General features: G+C 52.8%; 1 protein-coding gene across 1 annotated transcript in view; it reads left to right on the forward strand.

The window, feature by feature from the left end:
* The window catches only part of NTN1 (netrin 1), a 115985-nt gene that overhangs the window by 51995 nt on the left and 41359 nt on the right, over positions 1–22631 (forward strand). The window contains exon 2 of the mRNA XM_074607370.1: positions 6152–6340. Within this exon, the coding sequence (XP_074463471.1) occupies positions 6152–6340 (189 nt within the window). The remainder of the gene's footprint in view (positions 1–6151; positions 6341–22631) is intronic.

Below are 22631 nucleotides of genomic sequence, written 5' to 3' on the forward strand. Positions count from 1 at the left end.
GCATCCATGCCCCCCAGGAGACATCTCTGCAGGGTCACACCACCCAGGATCAGCCCTGAAACTCAACACACCTCAGCCCATGCTGGACCAGAGGGCTCTGTTGGCTTGCAGATGTGCAGGAGCTCGGCCGGCAGCTCCAGGTTCATGCCCGGCTGCTCCAAAACCTCAAACCAGCCAGCAGCAGGCTTGAAGGGACGCGATGCCATAGGGGACCAGGGACAACCTCCCTCTGTCTCCATAGGGGCTTTCTCTTTACCTCCCAGTCCAGCAAGCAGATAGATCTCTGCTGGCTCTGTTTGCTCCATCTCCATTGTCCCCTCTGTTTGATTGAAGGGTGGCTGTTTCCTTGAGGAATACGGTCCTGAAAAATTATGTCCCTGAAGATATCTCCAGGGATCCCCTGGGAGCAAAGATGGGCACAGGCAGAGTGCCTCTCCTGTTGGCCGGGACGATGTACGTGAGGCTTACTCCTGTAGAAGAGAAATAATGGCACAGGCTGAGCTAGCAATTTTCTGGCAAAAAAAACCCAAACTTATTTGGGAAAAGGACAATTTTAAGGAGACTGAGACTATTCATAAATTCAACTCAAATTTAGAGATTACTTTCAGCCCCTGGCTTCTTCTATCCTCCCCTTTCCCTTCCCCCCTCCCCCGAATTATTGTTTGCAAAAATTAAAACAAAATGTTTTGGGGTTTTCGTTTGTTTAAAAAGCAATTTGCATTTTGAAAATTGCCAAAATATAAGTTTTGGAAGGGTGGGGTCTTTTGAAAGGGCAGCATTGTCATTGCTGAATGAAAACCGCGGAGAGGAATGCGTCCTGGGAGACGCAGGGCGCTGGGACGCGGGGCCCGGGGGACGCGGCAGCAGCACAAAAGACCACAACCACAGCTCCCACCGCACCGCTCCAGCCCGCACCTCCCATCCATGTATCTCCTTTCGTTCTCCCAAATGGAAAAATCTGCCCGCCTTGACCTTCTTCGATGGAGTCATTTGGCCAAGTCGCTGTTTTTAATGCCGAGATGCTTCTGCTGTAGTTTCTTCACCCGGCGCCAAACCACAGCTTTCCTCTTTTCCGCTCCGACCTTCTCCAGGTTTCTGAACATCTGTGTGTAAGTGATATCTGGTTATTTGTATCGGAGCCTGGCGGCCCAGGTAGAGACTGTTTGATGAAGCTCTGTACATCTGGGCGCAATAAAGCCAGCGAACAAAAGGCTTGTGAGGTCCTTGGCAAACTAAGAGAAAGAAGAGAGCAGGAGACAGCAGCACTGAGCTTAGTCGAGCAACTGGAGCCAAAACCTTTCATCGGAGAGGTCTCAGCATCTGGCACGTCTTTTGCCCGTAGCTGGGTCTGCGCTGGGTCTGCAGCCCGGGCAGGGGTGTCTTCTCCACAGGGTGGAAAGCAAGGCATGGGGAGCCTAGGTGATGCCAATACTGGGAGGTGATTTTTGTTACAGAGGGCGAAGGCGTTCATAGAAAGAAAAGATGGGTTGCTAAAGAGCCACTTACTGTGGCAGGGAAATTCAAACCAAGAAGCACTGGCTGGAAATTAAAGCCAGGCCAGTTCATGTTAGGAACGAGGCAAAATGCTTTAGCACAGCGGGGGATTAACCGTTGGGCCAAGGGAGAGGGTGGGCGGGAGCCGCGTTTCCTGAGCTTCTCTGTCCAGGGAAAATGTGGCCGGGCGAGCCGCACGCCCTGCCCATGGCACCCAGCCTCGGAGCTGGCATCCAAACCCATCGTGACCTGCTGCCGGGTCCCTGTGGGTCCTATCGGCCGGCTCACAGCCATCGCGGTGTGCCCGGGCATGGCCCCCACTCAGCATTCCCCGGCCCCTCGCTCCACTTTTCTCCCAGGCTGTAGCACCAGCGTGATGGATCCCATCGTGACAAGTCCCAGCCTCGTCCCCAGCAAGGACTTTCTGACGCCTAGATGGGTCATTTATTGCATTGCCCTAATTCTTCCGTCCTTACGCGCTATTGTCAGGAAAAATTAGGATGGCTATTTTCCTTCAGTCAGACCAAGCCTCTCCCATTGGGCATCTGCAAACACATCAGGCTACAGATGGAACGGCCAGCTAGCCCTGGCTGGTGGCCAGAGGTGCGCAGCACTGGCCACTCAGGACCCAGGCACTCAGGGTGAACACAGGAGACAGTAATTTCAATTAAAACCACTCTTTTTGGGTCAGTTTGGCCCCTTTTTTCTGCACAAACAGGTGGAGCGGGAGGGGGTGGATGATGGAAAAGCAGCCATGCGCATGGGGTTGGGAGGTGACCGGTGCCCAGCGGATGTCCTCAGTGCCCTGGGAGTGCAGGTGGAAGGAGGGGACAGAGCCAAACATAAGCTGATGGAGACAAAAAAAGCTGAGAAGTCAGAGTGGAGAGGTGACCATTGGTCCCTGGCTGCTTGCGGGGCTTGCAGGGAGCTCGCAGCGGGGCCAAGCGCAGGGACGCTGGGCATGGAGAGGGGCTCGACCAGCCCACACCTTCTCCCAGCTCATTGACTCCCTCCTGGGAGGGCTCATACCCCGAGACACACACAATCTTTATGCCGTTGGCTCTGGATGAGCACAGGGATAACTGTTTTGGGGAGATCCTTCCAGCTCCTTGTGAGTCTCAGCTTCTTCTCTTCTCCAGACACTGGATTTTCCCATCCCTGGAAAATCAATGTCAAATTGATGCCGGGAGCAGGGCTGCGAGCAGCTATGCACACTCCGCTTATTCCTCCACGTTCCCGCGCAGCTCTGCCCTGGTGGGACCAGCTGAAATATTTGCAAAGATCTTGAGAAAATCCCAGGAGTTCTGCTTTCCTGGCTTTGCAAAAACATTTCTGCTTATCAAGCAACCCAAAGAAATGCGAAGATTTTTCACTCGCTCTTCGGGTGGGCTCAGCTTTGAATTTTAAAAAGGGATTTGTGAAATCTTGCAAAATACTCGAGTACCAAGTCCAGCTCTCCTAAAATACAAGTTTTAGGAGGAGGTGAGCTTTCATGCTCTTTGGAAAACACCATCTCTGCCAGATTCAAGGAAGAACTAGGTCTTCTGTGAGGCCCTGCCTTCATGTGAGGCCCTGGAGAAATGTCTCTTCATGCTGGTCAACAGGGACTAAATAAATCCTGGGGTTTGTAGCACCAAGAGCAGAGCTGCTGGTGAGCCTCAAGGGCTCTGAACGATGGAGGTGTGCCTCCGTGGTCACAGCAGGGCTGACAGACCCTTCGACTGAGGGACTTAAATCTCTTTTTCTTCTGCTTGAGCTGAATCCTGAGGCCGTGCCATTGACGCAGGTGTTGCCTTGATGGCTATGGCCCAGAGGACATCCTTCATGTTCCAGCCCTGCTGCATCTCTCAGACGGTCCATGCCTGGGGGAAAGCTCTGCCCTCGGCCCTGTGCCTCCTGCACGCCCGGCAAAAGGGTTTCATCTCACCATCTCGGTCTGTAAAACCAGGATTGGGACTTTAAAAAGGCCACCTCCTTCCCAAAAACTTAGCTCATGTGTTCTGCGGGGCGAGAATCGCCTCTAATCCCCTGTTTGTGCGGTGCTCGCTGCGGCGGAGCCTTCGTGCTGGCAGAAAAGGAGAATATCATCACTGAGCGGCTGCTGGGGGGCTCCTGGCGAAGCACGAAGTGCTCTTCTTCCTGAGATTAAGATGGAAGGGGAAAAACCTACAAGGGGGGACGGCGAAAGCAGCCGGTGCTTGCTCCCGTGCTTCTTTTAGATGCAAACAGGCCGTGTAAGTGCGCTCGCAGCGTCAGCAAACGTGTCTGCGGGAGACGTAAAAAGCAGCAACTCCTTCTGCGTGCGGGAGCTGGGTCTCCTTGATGGTTGTCTCCTGTTTTGGGAGGCGACAAAACGCTCCCGCAGGCCGGCGGGCTCATGCGAGGAGAGGCAAACCGCAGTGAAAAGCCGCGGCCCTGCTCCGGTGTCAGGAATCTCCCTTTCTCACGGCTGGCAAACTGCTCTCCAGCCGCTCTTCTCGCCATGAGCACGTTGGTGGCTGCTTCCTCTGCTCTGCTGGCGTCTGGTGGGGACGTGAGGTTGGGCCTCGCCACGTCGGCCAGAGGAATTCAGGTTGCGAAGCACGGAGGGAGCAGGCTCCATCCCGCTGGTCGGACGTGTCCGGGGGATTTTGCTCTCCCCTTGGCTTTCACGTCGTGGATTCGCTGGGGATTGTTCCTGAGAAATAATCCGGAACTGCACTGTAATTTTCTGGGCTGAAATTTGATAATTAAGCAAATATAGCGTGTCTTTGTCTTGGGCAAGCACCATAAGGTAAACAGGAAGGAATGAGGGATTAAGATGTCTCTGCTCTAAAGGAAGGTGACAAGCCCAGAGCCGTGACACCTTCGTGCCGAGCCGAGAGGCCCAGCTGTGGGTTGGCATTGCACGGATGCATTGTTCGGGGGCTGAAGAGCAAATAAAAGCAAAGGGAAAAGAAAACAAGCTATAAAATTCTCGGCAAAGCACAGAGCCCCAGCAACTGCCTCTTGATGTTCCCGTGACAGCTCGGGGGAGAGGCAGGCGAGGGGTCGAGCTTTTGAAGTCCCGAAGTTGTCCTTTGCAAAGGCCCCCTGTTAAAATAGTCCCAGTGTTGACATTAGGCTGCATATGGTGGAGAAATTGGACATCTCCCGGCAGGTTCAGACACGGCACATGCAATCAAAGCAGAGGGGGACTTTTTTTTGGTATTTGGCTAACTGGGCGTCAGGCCGGCCCTGTCCCAGCGGCGGGGTGGGAGACGCGGGGGTGGAGGTGAGGTTTTATAGGCACGTTGAGGGCGCAGACCCCTAACAGAGCCTTCTGCTGCGGGTACCGAGGAAAGCCAGGGAAGAAGCTAGCTAGGAAGGTCTTGAAACGATATTTGGAGCTGAAACATATATATGTTGGGATTGGTGAGAGAGGGAATACTGGGAAGGTCGAGCAGGTGATGTTGGAAACCCCCTTTTCCCACCGGGGCAGACAGAGGGGGCTCCCGGGGTGTTGGGAAATGGGGGGGGTTTCGCAGAGGTTTGTACGGAGCAGGAGCAGGGTATGAAGCACCGCAGCGGGAGAGCGGGGGAGAAGGGAGGGGAGCAGTGCTTGGATGGGACAAAGTGCTTGTGATAAAGCTGGAGGAGCAACCTGGGGTGGGGGGGCTGTCCATTGCCATTTCCTAAAGTTACGGTTTGAGAAAACCCATGACAATTTATTGTCGTTTAGACGATTATTCCATCACCCGATGACCCCTCCCCACCCAGAAAGGGGAATTGGGGAAAGCAAGGAAACATGAGGGTTGAAATAGAAATAGATTTAATAGGATAAGACTAAATAATTAACAGATAATTAATAAAGAACCAGTATTAATCCCGATATACAAGAATTATACTCGGCGAATTGTATCAGTAGGAAGCCGTGCACTCCCAGCAGTGGACAGTGAATGTCGGACACTGCGAAGCACAACGGCTTGGGGAGGAAGGGAAGGGCTCAGGGCTCTGGCACCGGGGCAAGGAGCTTCTCTGGACCACCACCATCAAGGGAGAGAGAGACTACGCCGCAAACTTTCTAATTTATATTGAATGTGACGTTCATGGTATGAAATAATCCTGTTGACCAGCCTGGGTCAAATGCCCAGGCCACGCTCCTCCTCATCCCTGCACCTGGCAAGGCTTGAAAACTCGGAGACCTTGAATCCCACATAGCCTAGCTGGCTATAAAGTAAATATTTTCACAAATTCAGACACTGGAATCTTCCAAAAGTGGAGTTTTCCCAAGCATTAGAAGAGAAAGTAGTCATGTGTCGCTCAACCCAGGACACCTAACCATGGATGTTCCCCCTGCCCTCGCAGCCCTGCCCACCCCAGGCTTTTAATTCACATGAAGTGTGGGGAGAGGCAAAAGGCAGATTCGTTGCATGTCACCACGTGAAACAAGGTCTCGGTGACCACAGCTTCCCCTCCGAGAAACTGGGCTCCCCACATAGCACCGGTCAAGGAGGGATGTGGGTTAGTAGTTGGCTTCCCATAGCCAGAGGTGCCACCAGAGCATCCCCTCTGGTGCCACCCCCGCTGTGGTGGGGCACCCGGGCAGGACCCTGCGGGTGCCCAGCCCCACGCAGAGGGTCTCCCCTGGGGTTAGCACCTCCAGATGCTGACGGTCTCGGCTCTTTGCCTCTCGCAGCCTGCAACTGCAACCTGCACGCCCGGCGCTGCCGCTTCAACATGGAGCTCTACAAGCTGTCGGGGCGCAAGAGCGGCGGCGTCTGCCTCAACTGCCGGCACAACACCGCGGGGCGGCACTGCCACTACTGCAAGGAGGGCTTCTACCGCGACCTCAGCAAGCCCATCTCCCACCGCAAGGCCTGCAAAGGTACCGGGCGGGGGGTGGGACGGCCGGGACCGCACAGCTCCTTCTCCTCCGACCCCTTCTCCTGCTCCTGCTTCCACAGATCTTGTTCTTCCCAAACTCCTCCTGCTCGTCCCTCTCCCAAAACCAACCCCTTGAAATGACTTTTCTTGCCCCCCATGTTCCCTGCCACCCCCTCTCCCCGGTTTCCCCAGCCTCCTGGTAAGGATGAGTCTAAGGAAATATAAAACGTCCTCACTGCTGAGAATAACTTTACATTATTTCAGGTTTTATCACTTATAAATCGTGCTTCATCCGCTCCGATAGCCATAGCTAACTTGGCCGTCACGTACGTAAGAGCGGAGTTGCACAAAATCCCAAGTTCGGGGTTAGATGTAGCGGCTGTAGGTCCAAGCGCCCGTCTCCTGCTCCCCCCGTCCACCCTTGCCCCCGCGCTGCCGCAGCCACGGGCAGCGCTTCCCCCACCCACAAAACATCTCGCTCCTCGGGACGAGGAGAGAACAGTGGAACAGGGAACAATTTTATTTTGAGCTCAGCAAACGCAGTTTTCCGAGGTTTCCTCCTCTCCTGCAGTGGACGTGAAGGTGAGCGGGGCTTCAGCCGGGGCGGGAGCAGCAATACAAGCAAATCCCCGAAATTAAGTTTGGGGGGATTTTTTAATTTTTTAAGTTTTTTAACTCTCAGCTGTCTGCTGGAAGAGATACAAATCCTGAACCTGAGACCCAGCTAAAGGAACGAAGCATTCAAAAACCACCTTAGAAGATGCTGGGGTTTCCTGCAGAAAGCTTCAGCTCTTTTCTCTCTAAAGACTCGTTTCAACAAGAAACGGAAAGCTTTTTGGCCTGAGCTGGGTATTTTTGGCTGGAAAGCTTTGGGTCTTCAGCGTTTTTAATGAAAACGCTTCTTCATTTTTTTTTTTTAATTTTTTTTTTTTTCCACTGAAAACAGACATTCTTTGCCAAAGCAGAAAAAGAAATCGCTTCTTTAGGCGGCCCTACTCCCCCTTTTTTCACCTTGTAAAAAACTATTTCAGTGAGACATTTTCGGCCCGCCCTGCGCCGGGGCCACTAACAAGCTGCAGCTTCAGCCCCAGCGCGGGCTGGTGGGATGGGAACCCAGTCCTTCGCCCTGGGGGAGGGAAGGAGCTGCTGTTTCGGGGTCCGAGGAGCCAGAAGGCAGAGGTACAGGGGGGGCTGAGCCATTTCCATGCCACCCCCAGCATCCCACATCCTGGCTGGACCCCCCCCCCCGCCCCCGACTCTGGCAGCGAGCCGCCCGCCGTGCCTCACCCCCCCGGTCCCGAGCGGATCTGTGTCGTAATAAAGTTCATATTTCTGCTTTCACGGCCGGGTCGCAGCCCAAGTAAGAGCCCGTTAGGTTGAGGCAAACAAAGGGAAATTGTGAAGGCGTGGGCTCTCCTCGAGCGGGGACGGGCAGCGATGCCGGTGGGCATCCCTCACCCCTAGGGCAGCGGCGCTCACAGCCTGGTTCTTGTTTCCCTTCCTACTCCCCAGGAAGGATTTCAGGGTGCCGGGAAGGTGGAGCGAATTCCCACCCCTCTCCCAGCTCAGTTAACTCCTTCCCAGGGCTCTGGTTTATCCCGGCTGCCTCCCTGGCAGGGGGTCTCCTGGGACCGCGGTGGGATTTGGGGAGAGGAGTGCTCCTTCCCAGCCACGGGGTCACTCTGCATCCATAGGGATCCCAGTCCCCCCAGGAGCACGGAGCGGGGAGGGGATGCTCAGCTGAAGGGTAGGGTGGATCCCATCCCCTCTCCATCCCCAGCTTTTCCATCCCGGAAAACTGCAGTCCCTGCCCTGCGTTGGCAGCGATGTCCACCCTTAACCCTCTCTGTCCCATTGACCCCAGCATTTCCCAGGACCTTCCTCGCTCCGGCTTTTCCCAGCTCTCCCCCGACTCTCCTGCCCGCTGCTGTCCCCTGGCCCCTCGCTCTTGCAAACCTCTCCAGGGCCGGCAGCACCCTGGTCTTACCCAAAAAAGCACAGCCGGGTGGGGGGGTGGTACCTGCGGGTGGGAAACCTCAGAGCCAGGCCGTGCCTCAGTTTCCCCAGGCCAGCGCCCGGGGAGATGCGCGCTGGCCTCGGCGAGGCACTCCGCAATGTTTTAAGGCTGAATTTCCCAGTCGCCGGCTCATTCGCTCCATTAAACGCTCTTTGCAATTGTCCTTTTCTCATCCCCCTGCCTTCTCCAACCGCTCCTGCTCTTGAAATTCGAGATCGCCAAATTTAAATGCCTCTCTAACCCCCCACGGTTCGTAACAAAAATGCGGCTATTGGAGCTGAGAGATACAAAGGTATGTAATAAATATGCTGATGCATGAGCAGCTCCCCGACTCGCAGGCTATTAGCACAATTTCACAGTAGTTGGAATGGTTTATTGTCGGCGTAATCCATCGTCCTATACAAAGCGGGCGGAATGAAGTTTCCTACAGCAAAGGCATTCCTTTGAAAACTCGTTTTCCTCAGCTCTGTTTATGACACAGGGGATTTTATGTTCCCTCTATTTTTCTTCCCCGATTCAAGGACTGTTCTGAAATCCTTGTTGAAAACAGGCGTTTTTTAAAAAAAAAAACAAACCCTACCATCTAACAACTTCAGCCATTTCTCCATTGATAACAATATTAATCTATCATCTCACCAAGCCATCTGCCGATGGGCAAAGCTCTCCCGGAGTCTCATCCCAACGGAATGTGTTTAGAATTAAGGAATTAACCACCCTGTAGCATCTGCCATCTCCCTCACAACTGCCTCATCTCACCCAGCAGATTGTGTTTTCTCTCTAAGACTTGATTCTTTCAACCATCCCATTGCTCCGTTCATGTCCTACACCTAACATCTTTTAAAAAAAAAAAAAAAGCATATAATAGATCTCCGGTGCCTGGGAGCCCACAGGGAGCTGCCAAGGAAGCACGCCGCATGCGCCACCACCCCGGCGAGGGCGCGGGAGCTCGGGCGAGCTGACGGCAAAGTTTCCATGAAGATTTTTGTATGAATTCAACTTCATTAATTCAGCCTAACAGACACATCCAGCTAAACTGCCTTTCCTCTCACTCGCCTTTCTCATCCCTCCCTCCATCCTACGCGGGCTGGGTTTACGGACCTCAATTCCTAACGCATCTAATGGCAGAAAAGTAGAGAGGCATGAGTGGCCCTGTTTTACAAGGTCGGGTTTGGTATTGAAGCAAAAATGTCTCGTTGCAGAAACGTTTGCACGACGTCTACTTTCTTTTTTTTTTTTTTTTTTTTAACTTGGAGAAAAGGAAACTGCCACAAACTTTGGCATACAGGAAAGCTGGGGAGGGGCTGTTTGCGAGGGCATGTAGCGACAGGACGAGGGGCAATGGTTTAAACTAGAGCAGGGCAGGTTTAGATCAGACGTTAGGGAGATGTTCTTTACACTGAGGGTGGTGAGACCCTGGCCCAGGTTGCCCAGAGAGGGGGTGGAGGCCCCATCCCTGGAGACATTCAAGGCCAGGCTGGATGAGGCTCTGAGCAACCTGATCCAGTTGAAGATGTCCCTGCTGACTGCAGGGGGTTGGACTAGACGGCCTTGAGAGGTCCCTTCACACCCAACACATCCTATGGCTCTGTGATTCTATGCACGTGCGAGGCTCAGGCAGCAAAAGGCGAGCAGAAAGCGGAGCAGGGCAGCGTCCTCCTGCCCAGGCAGAGGGCTAGCAAATAGCCAAACCTGTTTTAATTTTTAATTAGACGATGATTTTTTTTTTTTTATGGTCTGAAGTTGTCCTAGCAACACAGGTGAAGGCATAAGAAGTTGGGCTTTAAGGATGACTTTTCCCCTGGCGGTTAAAAGCGATGCAGCGGCCTGCCATCTTCCTTGCCTGTGCGTTTGCTTCCGGCTCATTTCTTGCAAAAATGATAAAAGAAAAAAAAAAAAAAAAAAAAAAGAAAAAAGTTGTCAGTGATCAGAGATGCCTTGCTGCCGAGCCACGCAACAGGCAGAGCATGGCATGCAGGCTGGAGACCACATGCGAAGGAATCGATGACAGATGGAGCGGGGCTATTGCACGAAGCGGCAAGGCTGGGTGCGCGCCAGGCTGAGAGCCGCAGGGGGACGGCCACTGCTGCGGGGGGGTTGGCCAGGCAAGCCCAGGGACACCGGTCACTCAAGCAAGGGCTCGGGCTCCCCAGGTGTTTTGAGGTCAGGCCACACAACCCACCTCTGCGCAGCCCCAAAGGAGACGCTGGGGCTGGAGGAGTCCGACGGCGGTGCCGGTCCTCCGCCGCGGGGGATGGCTGGGCTCATCCCAGCGAGCGCCGGATGCCCCTTGCTCTGGCAGATACATCAAACCCTGGTCCCGTGTCACCCATTAGGTGTGAGGGCTGTCCCGAGAAACAGCAAAACCCCAGATATAAGAAATTCCGCATGTTCATCTTTTAAAACTCAGAACAAAGGCGAATTGTTCCTCTTTTCTCACTGGTTTGTGTGAGAGCGTGAAGAGCTCCCAAAGCGCTGAAGCCCTGCTTCCCCTTCCTTCTGCTTTCCCTCTGCTCCAAATGGTGTTGCAAGTGAAATTCCACATCTGGGTCCTGCAAACCTCCGGCCGTTCCGCTCTGTCGTGGGCTGCCGTAAATCAGGGCCCTGGTGTTAGTTCTTTTGATTAAATTCACTCCTGATATTTGCCAGATTATTGGCACTAATGTAATTCTATTGGAACGGAGACTCCGCAGGATTTTATAGCCTGGCTGTAAAACAGCTCTGCACTTCGGGGAAAGGATTTACACACTTTTTGATGAAAAGATGACAAACGATACGTGTTATGAATGCACTTGTGCTGAGGCTGCCAGTGTAAACCCCTGGCGGAGGGGCAGGATTTGGCACCTGGAAGAGGTCACATTCATTAGGACTCAATGTTTTGGTAAAAAAATGGGATCGCCTGATCCCCCCGGCACCCCGCGCCCGTGCCGAGCCTGAGACTTTTCCATCTGCGTTGGAGGATTATTTAATGGCTTATGCCAAAAAAAAAATAAAAAACCAAACACTCCCAGCCTACCTGCCCGTCCTGGCTTGTACCTGCGAAGGCTCAAGACTTGGACATTTGCTTTTTTGGAGAGGGTTTGGGCTCAAGCAGAGAGAGGGTGAGTGCTGTCCCCATGAGCTCAGCCACCCGGCCTTGATTTCATGGGTGCAGATGCAGGTTTTCTTCTCACCCAGCTGCAGGCATTGAAGAGGGGGGACCACTAACGTAGCTGAACCCCTTTGGCTCCTTGCGCTGCCTGGAGAGGAGAGCAGAGCCCCTGGTGACAGGGACAGTGGGACGAGTCCCCCGTCTCTCTCCACTGACTATAGAGGGAGCTGCGTGACCAGCTTAGAGCAGGGAGCTCATTTCCAGGAGGCTGAAGCCAGGGGAGATGTAACCTCTTCTTGCTGCCTGGAGCCCCACTGAAAAGTTGGGATGCAGGAGGCAGCCAGCGTCAAACCCTAAAACCCACATTAGATGGCAGGGGCTGAGGACGGGCTCGCTGCCACCAGCGTACTGGCGTCCCACTGTTAGCGTCCCATGGGCCGTGTCCCAGTGTAGGACGGGAAGATCAGCCTGTCCATGGTGCCTCTCTGCAGGTTTCAGTTGTGGTCAGCATCTCTCCACCCTCAGAGACGTCCCCTGCCACCGTGGTCCCCAGTCCACAGCTAGGTGGTGGGTAGGCAAGCTCCCAGACAGCACATCCCAAAGACATAGGGGTGGCCTGGCTGAAACCCCTAAACGAGGGCTCCCTGGGGCAACAGGACCACCAGTGGTGGCTCCTGGCAGGGCTTCTGTCCCCGGCCTTTCCTTGTCTGCAGCAAGTACCAGCTCCCACAGGCTCCCTCCTGCCACTGCAGGGACACCGTCACTGCAGGAGATCCACCCTTGGCGTCCACCTTAGGAGGAGGTGAAGTGCATCCAAAGAGAGATGCGCCTCTCCCCAGAGCAACCTCATTTTGATGCCCATCTGGTTTCACAAGGCAAAGTCCAAGGCAATACTTTCTATGAATTCCCATCAGGAAGCTGTCCTTAATTATCAAACTTCCTTCCCTTCCTTTTCTCTTTTTCTTCCTCTTGGAAGACCAACCAGAGCTACCGTTTAGATGAGAGATGAGCCAACTCATAGTGCCGGCAGGGCTTGGATCGGGTTCTTGTACCAAGACTCGGTCACCTTTGAGAAATCACATCACTGGAGAAAGTCCAGACTTTCCAGTCATTGATCTGCCAGACACAGACTTTATTTTCTCCATAGGGCATGCTCTTCCACTACTCTGAGAACAATTTTCTAGCTGTATTTCTACACTGCGTTTGTTAGTGGCTCTGCCTCAGTCACCCCCTTCCCCGAGGCCCCATAATTCTTTATATCGATATTATGCCAAGTGCTGAGCGCTGATTTATGGTTTCTACATCTCAGACTTGTCACCAACCACCCCCAGGCGCACACAAACCACTTGGAGAAAGTTTATGGAAACGCAGCTTCGAGCTGTGCCGCGCACACGGGTCGCTGCGTGGAAGTGTCCTGGGGCTGAGTGCCACCAAGTGCCACCCCTTCCCTGGCACCTGCAGGAGCCAGGGCAGAGCTGAAAGCATCCCAAAGCCAAGAAGGGCCATGAGTATTACAGAAACTCTTAACCTGTTTTGAGTTTGTAGTGTGAAAATATGGAAAAGGAGTGATTTTTTTTTTCTTTAATGAAGACTCGAGCTCAAGGCAAGACGCCTACCTGACCATGCCAGCTTTTAAATATCCACGATTTTAATGACATATGAGCAGCTACGTCAAATTAAGCAGCTGCCTCTGTGCGAGCAGGAGCGGGAAGAGTTTGCTGCGGCGCAGCAGTGGAATATTCCTGTGGAAAACCCAGCGATTGAGACACTTTCTAATTGTTTCAAGCCAGATGGGGCTCCATGTGCCAGCCTTCCTCCTGCTCTCCCTTCCACGCCTGCCTTCCAGCTCCAAGGGCTTTCGAATTGAGTCTGATCGATGTGAGCCGTCAGCCAGGAGCAACCCAAATGCAGCGCACGGGGATGGTGCCGCGCACCCGGGGCACACGTTTAGGGACCACAGAGATCCCGTCCCAGTTGCACGTTTGTAGCAAACGGCAATCTGAAGGGGTCATACTTTTTACTTCTCTGTGTATCTGCCCCTGGAAGAGCTCCAGTACTGGGGCTGGTTCTCCATTTTGGTGCAATTTAACTGGGATGAGGGTAAAATCCTGCTGTTTGGTCTTCCCAGAAACTCATCGCTGACTTTCTCCTCTCTCTGGCTTATGATCAGGGCCACCTCCCTCAGCACGGCAGCATTTAAATGGATATTTTATTTCATTTCTAAAATAACTTTCAGATATTTTAGGCAGGTCTGGGATGGAAAAACCTGGATGCTCGGAGAGAGCACAGAGGGCTGGTAGGAGACCCCCCCTAGGGGCTGGCAAGCCACCAAGGGACATTGTTGTGGGCAAGGAGACTCTGCCACCCACATCCCAGATGAAGTCCACATGCCAGGGGGGGTCTCTGCTCTGCTACAGTCTCCAGAAGTTGGCTTAGAAGGTCATTTAAGAAGAAAATTAAATAAAAGAGAGGAAAAGAAGAAGAAAGAGAGAGAGGTTTGTCTGTGCCTGGTGATAACATCAGAGCAAAATCACCTCCATGCCAAAAATTTCCGTAAGCTGCAGCTGTCTTCAAGCTCGAAGGAAGTCAGTAATTTCACATATTGCTCCCACCCGGGTGCATTTTGCTGCAGGATCGGAGTCCCCGGCAAGCCCAGACTGTGGGGGCCACTGGGCTGGCAGAGGCTGGGCACCCCAGCCCCAGTGCCCAGGGAGGGGGCTGCTCTCACCTGGGCCCCCCGTTCTCCTCCAAAAAGCCACATCGGCACCTCCAGAGCCCTTTTTGGCAAAGCTCCCCTTTCTTCTAGAAGCATATTTTGGACCTTGACGAATCGGTAGAGGCTAAGTCGCATTTAAAGGCAAATTTGAAACGGACCCAGTTTAGGGAAGGAGAGGTGTGGAAGGGGCTTTTGACGTATGTTCAAATGGGTCGGGAAGACACCTGGACATAAACAAGGCAGCATCTCGCCGGGCAGGGACCTGACCCACAGCACAAGTCCTGGAGCGTGGCTCTGCCATGTCCTCCTGGTGTCCCCAGCCCAGCCGAGAGCACCCGCTCCCGCGGGAGATGCGCCTGGGACCCCAGCAACGCTGCGCTTCCACAGATGCTCTCCCACAAAAGCACCCACCGGTTGCTTCTTCCGCCCAAATGAGTAAAACCGGGACCCAAAGCACTGTCTCCCAGGAGAATGACACCAAGCGAGCTGGTTTGGAGATGCATCTCCACTGCGATGGAAGACCTTCATCACTTTTAGCACGGGAGGGAGGAACAGCCCCGTGAATGGATGAGCTGAAGAATCATAGAACCATAGAACGGTTCGGGTTGGAAGGGACCTTAAAGATCATCTAGTTCCAACCCCCCCCCTGCCCTGGGCAGGGACACCTCCCACTAGACCAGAAGCACGCAAAGAACCTCCAGAACGGGTAAAAGCCGTGGCAAAAGCTGCCAGCGCTGCCTGGGGCTCACAGGGGTTGGGGTGAGATGCTTTGATGACTCCGGAGAACCAAGACGTGCGATGGAGGAGGCTCAGCCAAAGGTCTTCCGAAGGACCTTGAGCTCTCCACTGCAGCCTAAAAACCTTTCCCCCAGCCCCTCAGAGGGGAGACACAGCTCACGGCTGAGTCCCAAATCCATGTCAGGCACTTGGATGATCCAGCTTATTAGGAAAATTTAGACAGTGTTGATTCCTGGGCAGGAGCTTTGCATATCTGAAAAATCACATCCTTGCGATGACGGTGCCTGAGAAGAGTTTTATTGGCTGAATTTGGGGCCGACCACCTTCAAAACTGCGGTTTGGGTTTGGTTTTTCAGCAGAAATACACCCATAAGCAATCCCGAAGGGCAGGTTTGGACTGTGGTTTTTCAGAAGTGGCAGGGTGCGACACAATAGAGGGGAATTTGCACCCTATTAAAAAAAAAAAAAAAAAAAAAAAGGCTAAACCCCAGCTCTCCATCACAAGTCTCAGACTAAGAACAGAAGTTGCTAAATTCATTTGCGCTGCCAGATCTTTGCACATCTCTGAGGCAGCGGAAAGAAAAGGAATAATTTGCCTTCTCCATAAATATTTTTTCAAACTGTTGAGATAATTTCCTGCTTCAGACCAGTTCTCGAGAGTGAAAAATGCTTCAGTCTCTCAGGTCCTGAACATTTTAACAAAGTCCAGTCGCGTTCGTCCCCGTGCCCTCTTCTGCTTTTGAGCGTACTAAAACGAAAAGGCTTTTTTCCTCATAGAAAAAAGATATATTTTCCAGTTCAAAGTGCACTTCTCGGAGCGTCACAAGCCAGTGGCCTGGATTTGTGCCCCCGGAGCTCTCATTGCCATTGTTTTGCGGGCACTTGGGGTATTAGGGAGGGGCTGTCCCCACTGTGGATGCTTTAGTGTCTGATAAGGGCTGTGCACACCGATGGGATCCCCCCCCAGCCCCGCCGCGCTTTTTTCGAGGGTTTCTCTCCCGTCTACCCAACTGCCTCATTTCACAGAGCTTGTGGCAACCTCATTATCTCGGAGACTTTCGCTACGCTGCCAGATTTGATTGAAATATTACCTAGTGGTAGAATACGCTTGTAGGAACCTCGTTTCCTCAGGAGCCAGGCTAAAAACGCATCAGGAGGAGAAAAAGTTTGCCTTTTTTTCCCCCCTCCCTCAATAAAAGTATTTTCCAACCCACTCTTTCTCATGCGGTGTCTCCCGTGAGAGCAGGTTGAGCCTTATTTTGCTTTAGAGCCGCGAGGACACCGTGCCCGGGGACTGTGCTCCGCTCGGCCGAGCCAGAGCTGCCCCCGGGGGTCTTTGACTTGTCATTTATTTGATGGAAAAATAAAAGGGGTGACATCCTGCACGACAAATCCCAGGTCCTGCTTCATCCCTGGGTTGTCTCAGCATCCCCACCACTCTCCCTGCCGGCTTCTCCGGCTCCGCTGCGATCACCTGAAAGGTGGAACTCCGAAACGACGGGGGGGATTTTTTAACGTTTTTTTTAACAAGAGGATTTTCGAGCATTTTGGAAAGTGCTGCCATAATTGTCTTATTGTCTGTATCGCTAATGCCTGCCCGTAGTGCGCCTGCCCAAAAAGTGGATTTATTACCACGGTTCAAAGCCCCCTCCGGATTAGCGGCGACTCTTGCTCAGTGGAGGCTTTGTGGGTCCCGTCTCTCACTTGTTACGGAGAAGACAAAGACAAGGTCTAATCTGTGAAATTTGGCCCAAACCACAGGGCGCCAAAGCCCTTGGCTTCCCCGAGTGCCAGTTCAGGAGGAAGAAATGGGAGAGCCCTGAGAAGCGGCGCAGGAGGAGGGACACTGTGAAACGCCAAAAGATTATTTGGCTTTGCCTGATAAAAGGGGGAATTCATTTTCTGCTGGCAAGGAACCTCTAAATCTCCAGGAGAATGTGCTGAGGGACATTGTGCATGAACATGATCCTTTGGAGAACTAAATCCAGCTCACAATATCGCCAACAAGCTGACGATCTCATTGCAAAGCAGTTAACAGTTAATATTTAAAGCCATTATTAGTATTCAGAGTTAACACAGAGACGTTTCAGTCTCTGCTTCTGGTTAGCAAACTAGCTGAGGCCGGACTGGGTGGGTACATACTAAATACCACAGTTTCTCTTCCCCATGACGTAAATCTGTGGGATTTGCAGGAAGTGCCTCCCGTGGTGGAGATGCTCTGCCGTTCAATATGGTCTCGCCCATCCCCGCGGGATCCTGTCCCCACGGCCAGCAGAAACTGCTCAGGTGCACAGATAGCGGGTCAGAACTCTCCTCGCCCGTGGACAAATAAGCAGGGTAGGTCTCCAAAGGAAGGAGAACGCTTGGTTTTGACTGGGTTCTCCGAAGACGGGAGCCAAAGCAAACCTGCTGAAAACAAGCCTGCCCAGGTCACGGTCTTTGGGCCAACTCCGAGGCGGGGGTCACCTTGGAGATGGATTACAGCCGCGGGGGACAAGTGGGCTGGCCCCAGGAGTTTCCGACACCCTGCGTTCCCCAGCCAGATGTGTTCACTGGAACCAGGATTTATAGTACCCGAGCCGCCAAAGTTAGTGGAACGGGCAAAAAATAACCAAAACTACAAAATTTTGCCTAAAAGTCCTAACACCTGAACCATACTAAAAAGTAAGACTAAGTGAAAGACGCTCACCGCATCAGGACGGCACAGGCTGCCTTGTGGAAGCAACAGGCAAATTTAAAGGGAGCCGTTTTGACATTTGGCTCTTTCAAATACCGTCGGAATCAAAGCCGCTACACACCGAGCTCAGGTTTGGGGCGTTTTTTTTCCAGTAGAAAGCTTCTGTAGCTGCATTTTTTACTCTGGTTGGAGTCGTCGGAGGAAAGAAGGAAAGCAACCAAAGGGAGGCCATTTTGGCCACGATTCTGGAAAAGCATTTAAACACACGGTTAAATAGAAACGCGTACCTAAGGCACCTTGGCTATGTGGGACTTACTTAAATTCGTACTTAAAACTGAGCGTGATTCCTGAAGAAGGTTCTTTCTTCAGGAACCTTCATCAACGACTATTGCAAATTAAGGTGTTTTTTTTCCAGCTTAACGCATCGTTATTTTACACCTTAGCGCATGGCGTAAAGTAATGCGGTCGCGCTTTGGGCTTTTAAATCTGGAAGTCCCGCGACCTACGTCGTCACAGCGGGTACAGTGGGACGAGAGGAGATCTGGACACCCCCTGAAATCAAGCTTTTTTCTGTTGCTCAGTCAAATGGCTTTTTTGGCGTTCTCAAAAACCTCCCAAAGAAACGGCCTCCCCGAAAACAGGAAGACGCTAATTCACCAAAAATGCAGGTCCTTTCAGGTACCTTCTCAAAACCCGTCACACTTGAAGAGAGCTAAACCTGGAGATTTATCCCTCTGTTTACCTTTCAACACACGTGTGTTGCGGGGGAAGATTAGCAGCTGGGAATGCCTCCGACCGAAATTTAGGGGTGGAAAAATATTCGCATTTTTGTCATGCTATTTGTCAACTGTCCGTGGGCCGGAGACATCCTAGCAAGTTCCACCACTTTTCCGGGGCGTTTTTGCATCCTTTCGCGTGTGGTCCTAAGATTTGCTTTCAGGTATTTTTTTATTTTTTTTTTCAGTCCCAAAGGGGCCAAAAATCGCGGCCTAAGCGCAGAAATGCAGCGCTGCCTGTGCTCGAGCGGCCCCGGCGGATTCGTGCATAGAAGAGTGGCTTGTCTTGGAAGCTTCAGACAGAGATATAAAACTCTATGATGGACAGTTTTGCAATAGCATGCCCCCAGGGGAAATCTCTTCCTAACTGCAGGCAGTTAGTAGCTGGCTTGGAGCGCTTATATCCGTATATATATTAATCCCAGCTAATGTAACTACAGATGTTCTCATTCATAGCCCTATCTAATCCTGTTGGGCTTTTGCCATGGTGTCTCGTAGCATGAGTTCTACGAGTTAATTACGTGCAGTGCAAAGAAGCGTTTCCTTTTATCGTTGAAAAAGGTTGCCTTTTAAATGCCTTGAATGTCCCTTTGTCCCCGTATTTTAAGGACCAGTGAAGAGGAGCACCTGTCTGACCTTCCCGGTGCTGCGCGGTACTTGGCACCCCTCCATCGTCTCTTGGCAGGGCCTTTCTAATCTTTTCCATCGCCCTCAGATGGGTGCCTCTCCACGTCTTTCACTCCGGTTTCCCAGCTGAGGACGTCCTATTGATTTCGATGGTGTCATGATATTATATTCAGCGCTGCTCTCTACCCCCTTCATAATACAACCTGCTATCTTGGTGCTCTTCTGAGCTCCGTTGCAATCAGCCAGATGTTTCATTGACTCCTAGATCTTTTCCTGGAGTGGTTGCGGTTAATTGGGACCCTTCAGCGTGTATGAGCCATCCCGGTCCCTCCTTCCAGTCACGCATCCTTCTGCGCACTGCTTTTCATCTGCTACCCCCTCTCCCAGTTTGGGTCGGTCTCGCAGAAGACCTACATGGTCTCCTTACGTCTGGACCAGCCAATTGGTCACCTATGTCACCGTTCGCTCCCTGCTTTCCAGGTCATGGTTATTATAAAAGAAAAAATCAGGTTTTAGGGGCAGAGGCGCCCCCTTTGCTACCCTCATTCCCCATTAAAATCTCCCCATATATTCCTGCTCCTTGTGTTCTCCTCCACAGCCAGCTTTTTCAGCAGGAAAAAAACTTCATTTTTTCACTAGTAATTCCTGGTCATCTCTGCCACGGATACTCATCCAAGATTTTTCTTAAAGGCTTGCTGAAGGAACGAAATCCTCCCAGTTATTTCCCTTCCCCCCCGGCGCTGTGTGAACCAACGGACTAACGACACGCCGTGTTCTTGCATCAACATCTTTCCTGTTTTGCCCCTCTCGCGTCTCTCTCGCTACGCCATTGCATCCTCCTCTCTGGGATGATCTTTTAAGCGAGGCAAGAGGATGCAGGTGATGAATCATCTGTTATTCCCCTTATTATCCCTAACGATGTCCCAGGCACCCTCCTTTCCTGATGAGGGAGGTTTTCTCATCTCCGGCACCCCGTGGTCTCTGCTCTGCCCAGTGCAGGGGGCTGCTGGTGTTCTGCATCGCGGTGGGTGACAGACAAACGCTTGCACCCAGGGAAGTCCGGGCATGCAAAAGTGTTTTGTGAATCAAAAGGTCCCTAATCAGAAAGGCAGCGAGGGTGCCAAAGGGGTGTTTGCACAATCACACCCCCGCTGCGACTCCAGTGCAGACTCTTTCCTCAATTCGGGGTTACAACCCAAAAGAATTTGAACTCTACTGGAAAAAATCAGCGTTAACCGCCAGCAGCCCAGCTACTCCATGGTCGGGGAAGGAGAAGAGCCCGTAATCACTGGCTGCGAGTGTTTGCACTGGCCAGGGAACTGCAAATTGCCTTTAATTGCTCCTAATTGCTGGCACTGGTTCAGTTCCTGCGGGACAGGGACATCAAATGTACATCTGCAGACACTGCTTAGACCACCTCCTGCCTCCCCGTGCCAGGAGGGCTGAGATGCTGCTGATTCGGAGAGTTTTCTGGAAGACAGAGAAGTCAAAGTGGGGTCAGGCGTTCAAGGAGCCGGACTCTGCCCATGGCCGTCATCCCGGACCCGCAGGGTGCTGCGCTGACACGGGGAGCTGGGGACCAGCGGCAGGAGGCACATCCCTACACCCAGGGAGGATTTACCCCACGGCGTGCCGGAGGGAGCGATCAGTGATCACCTGGGGGTTTCTCCTGGTGAGGTGCTGGACCAAGTGCTGGTGATTCCCAGCTCCTCCGCCACCGGTCTACTCCGTAACCTTGGGCACATCACGCGTGCCCATGGGGACACGGCTAACACCGGTGCTGCGGAGCCCTCCCAGGAGCCCGGCCTGGGGCGAGAGCGGAGAACCTCAGACAGATACGGCTGTAAAAATAACCCCGGCTGCTTTGGACGAGCTGTGCCGAGGCATTACCTCATGAGGGAAGGAAGCAGCAGCAGCAGCAGCAGCAGCAGCGTCGCTATTTGTTTATGCGGTGTCCAAAAGAGCGCTCTGTGCTCTGCAGCCCGGCCTCCAAGAGCCTGATTCTGTAAATCTTACTCATCACCAAGGCTTTTTTTTTCCTTTTTTCCCCTCTTTTTTTTTTTTTTCCCCTCCCCCTCCCCGCCCCAACTCTCTCGTCCAAGCGGTCCCACTGAAATCGGTGCAATCCGCGCACGTCGGGGAGGATTACTCACAGGATGGGGGTTTGCAGGCGATGCCTGAAACCAGCACACGCAGCCCCAGAGGGGACGCCTGAAACATGAGGCGTGTTCCTCCCCATCCTCCTGCCCTTTGCCTCTTCTTGTGTAACCCTTCCCTCATTCGCTTATTTTCCTATTAACTCCTGCCTCTCTGCTCTTTTTTAACCCTCTTCCTTCTTCAGGCTCTTGCTTAATGTATTTTTCCTTCCACTCCCCCAGCGCTACTGGCGGGGGGGGGGGGAGATATTGGAATATTGGTGATATTCGTCACCGGCCACACTGATTTAATGTTAAAACTTTTCCAACCGAAACTGGGTTCGATAGAAAAGCAAGTTTCCCGCGACAGGCAGGTTTGCAAGCGGCTGGTTCCCAGAGGCAGCTCAAGGCAGGGGGGGGAGAATAGGACTTTTGAGCAAAACCCCCAAATCAGAAGTGTTAGGGAAGGAGAAGAAAAGAAGTAATAGCTTTGTTGTTGGGTTTCGTTTTTTTTCCCCCTCCCATGTGAAAAAAACGTCAGGTTTCGGCAAGGCTCTGTCTCTTCCCATCCAGCACTGGTGGAGCTGGGAGGTGGCAGGTTTTGCTTGAGCTCCGGGGTGGGATGCCCCGTGCGGGGGCAAGGGGACATCCCAGCGCTGCGGCGTTCCAGGCACCATCCAAATCCCGCTGGGAGGGGGACCAGCCTGGGACCTGCTGCCCAGTAACCACTAAGGTCAAACTGGGGGCTGCCGGTGCAGGGAGCAGGAGCAGGATGATGCTGGGGCGGGTTGGAGGGAGGCTTCAGCCAAACACCAAAACTTGGACGCCCAACAGAAATGAATGCGGGATGTGATCTGCCGTCCCCAAATGAGGTGGATTTAGGGTGTCTCAGAGCCAGGGGGGTGCAAGACAAACCAAGAAGCATCGTAGGGTCCAGCACAAACCCTCATGGGAGTGATACGCTCAGTTTGGGGGATCTGGGGCTATTTGAAAGCCAAGCCGAGCCACTGGAGCCCATAGAGACACTCGTGCTGGTCCTGACCCACAAACAGCTTTTGGGCTGTGGGGCAGGTTTTCCCCCAAACCCTCTTTCTGGCAGGCAGCTCCCCCGAGGGGCAGGAGGAGAGCAGGATCCGTGCTCCCCAGGGAGCGTTTGGGCTGGCTCCTTCCCGAGGATGCTGCCCAAGAAAAGGAAAGAAGGAAAGCTTTCCTGCCTTTCCCTGCCACCGCTCAGCAGGGGCAGACCGCAGTCTGGCACGGCGCTTGCAGCTCTTAGAAATCAGGGCTGTTAACAAATGTGCGAGGCCATAATCCTTTTGGAGCAGGGATGATAACAAGTCCCGATGCTTTTTTTTTTTTTTTTGGCCTTTTTTTTTTTTTTTTTTTTTTAACAAACAGCTGCGCCGGTAAGTCCCACTGTGGGAAATGAGATGGTGAATGGTTTCAAGTGCAGTATTTACATCCCCTGCCAAACCCTTCACATCTGCCCAGCTCTGCCGTCAAGCCTCCATCCATCTG

This window comes from Larus michahellis, chromosome 14 (genome assembly GCF_964199755.1).
Source record: "Larus michahellis chromosome 14, bLarMic1.1, whole genome shotgun sequence".
In the NCBI taxonomy this organism is placed as follows: Eukaryota; Metazoa; Chordata; class Aves; order Charadriiformes; family Laridae; genus Larus; species Larus michahellis.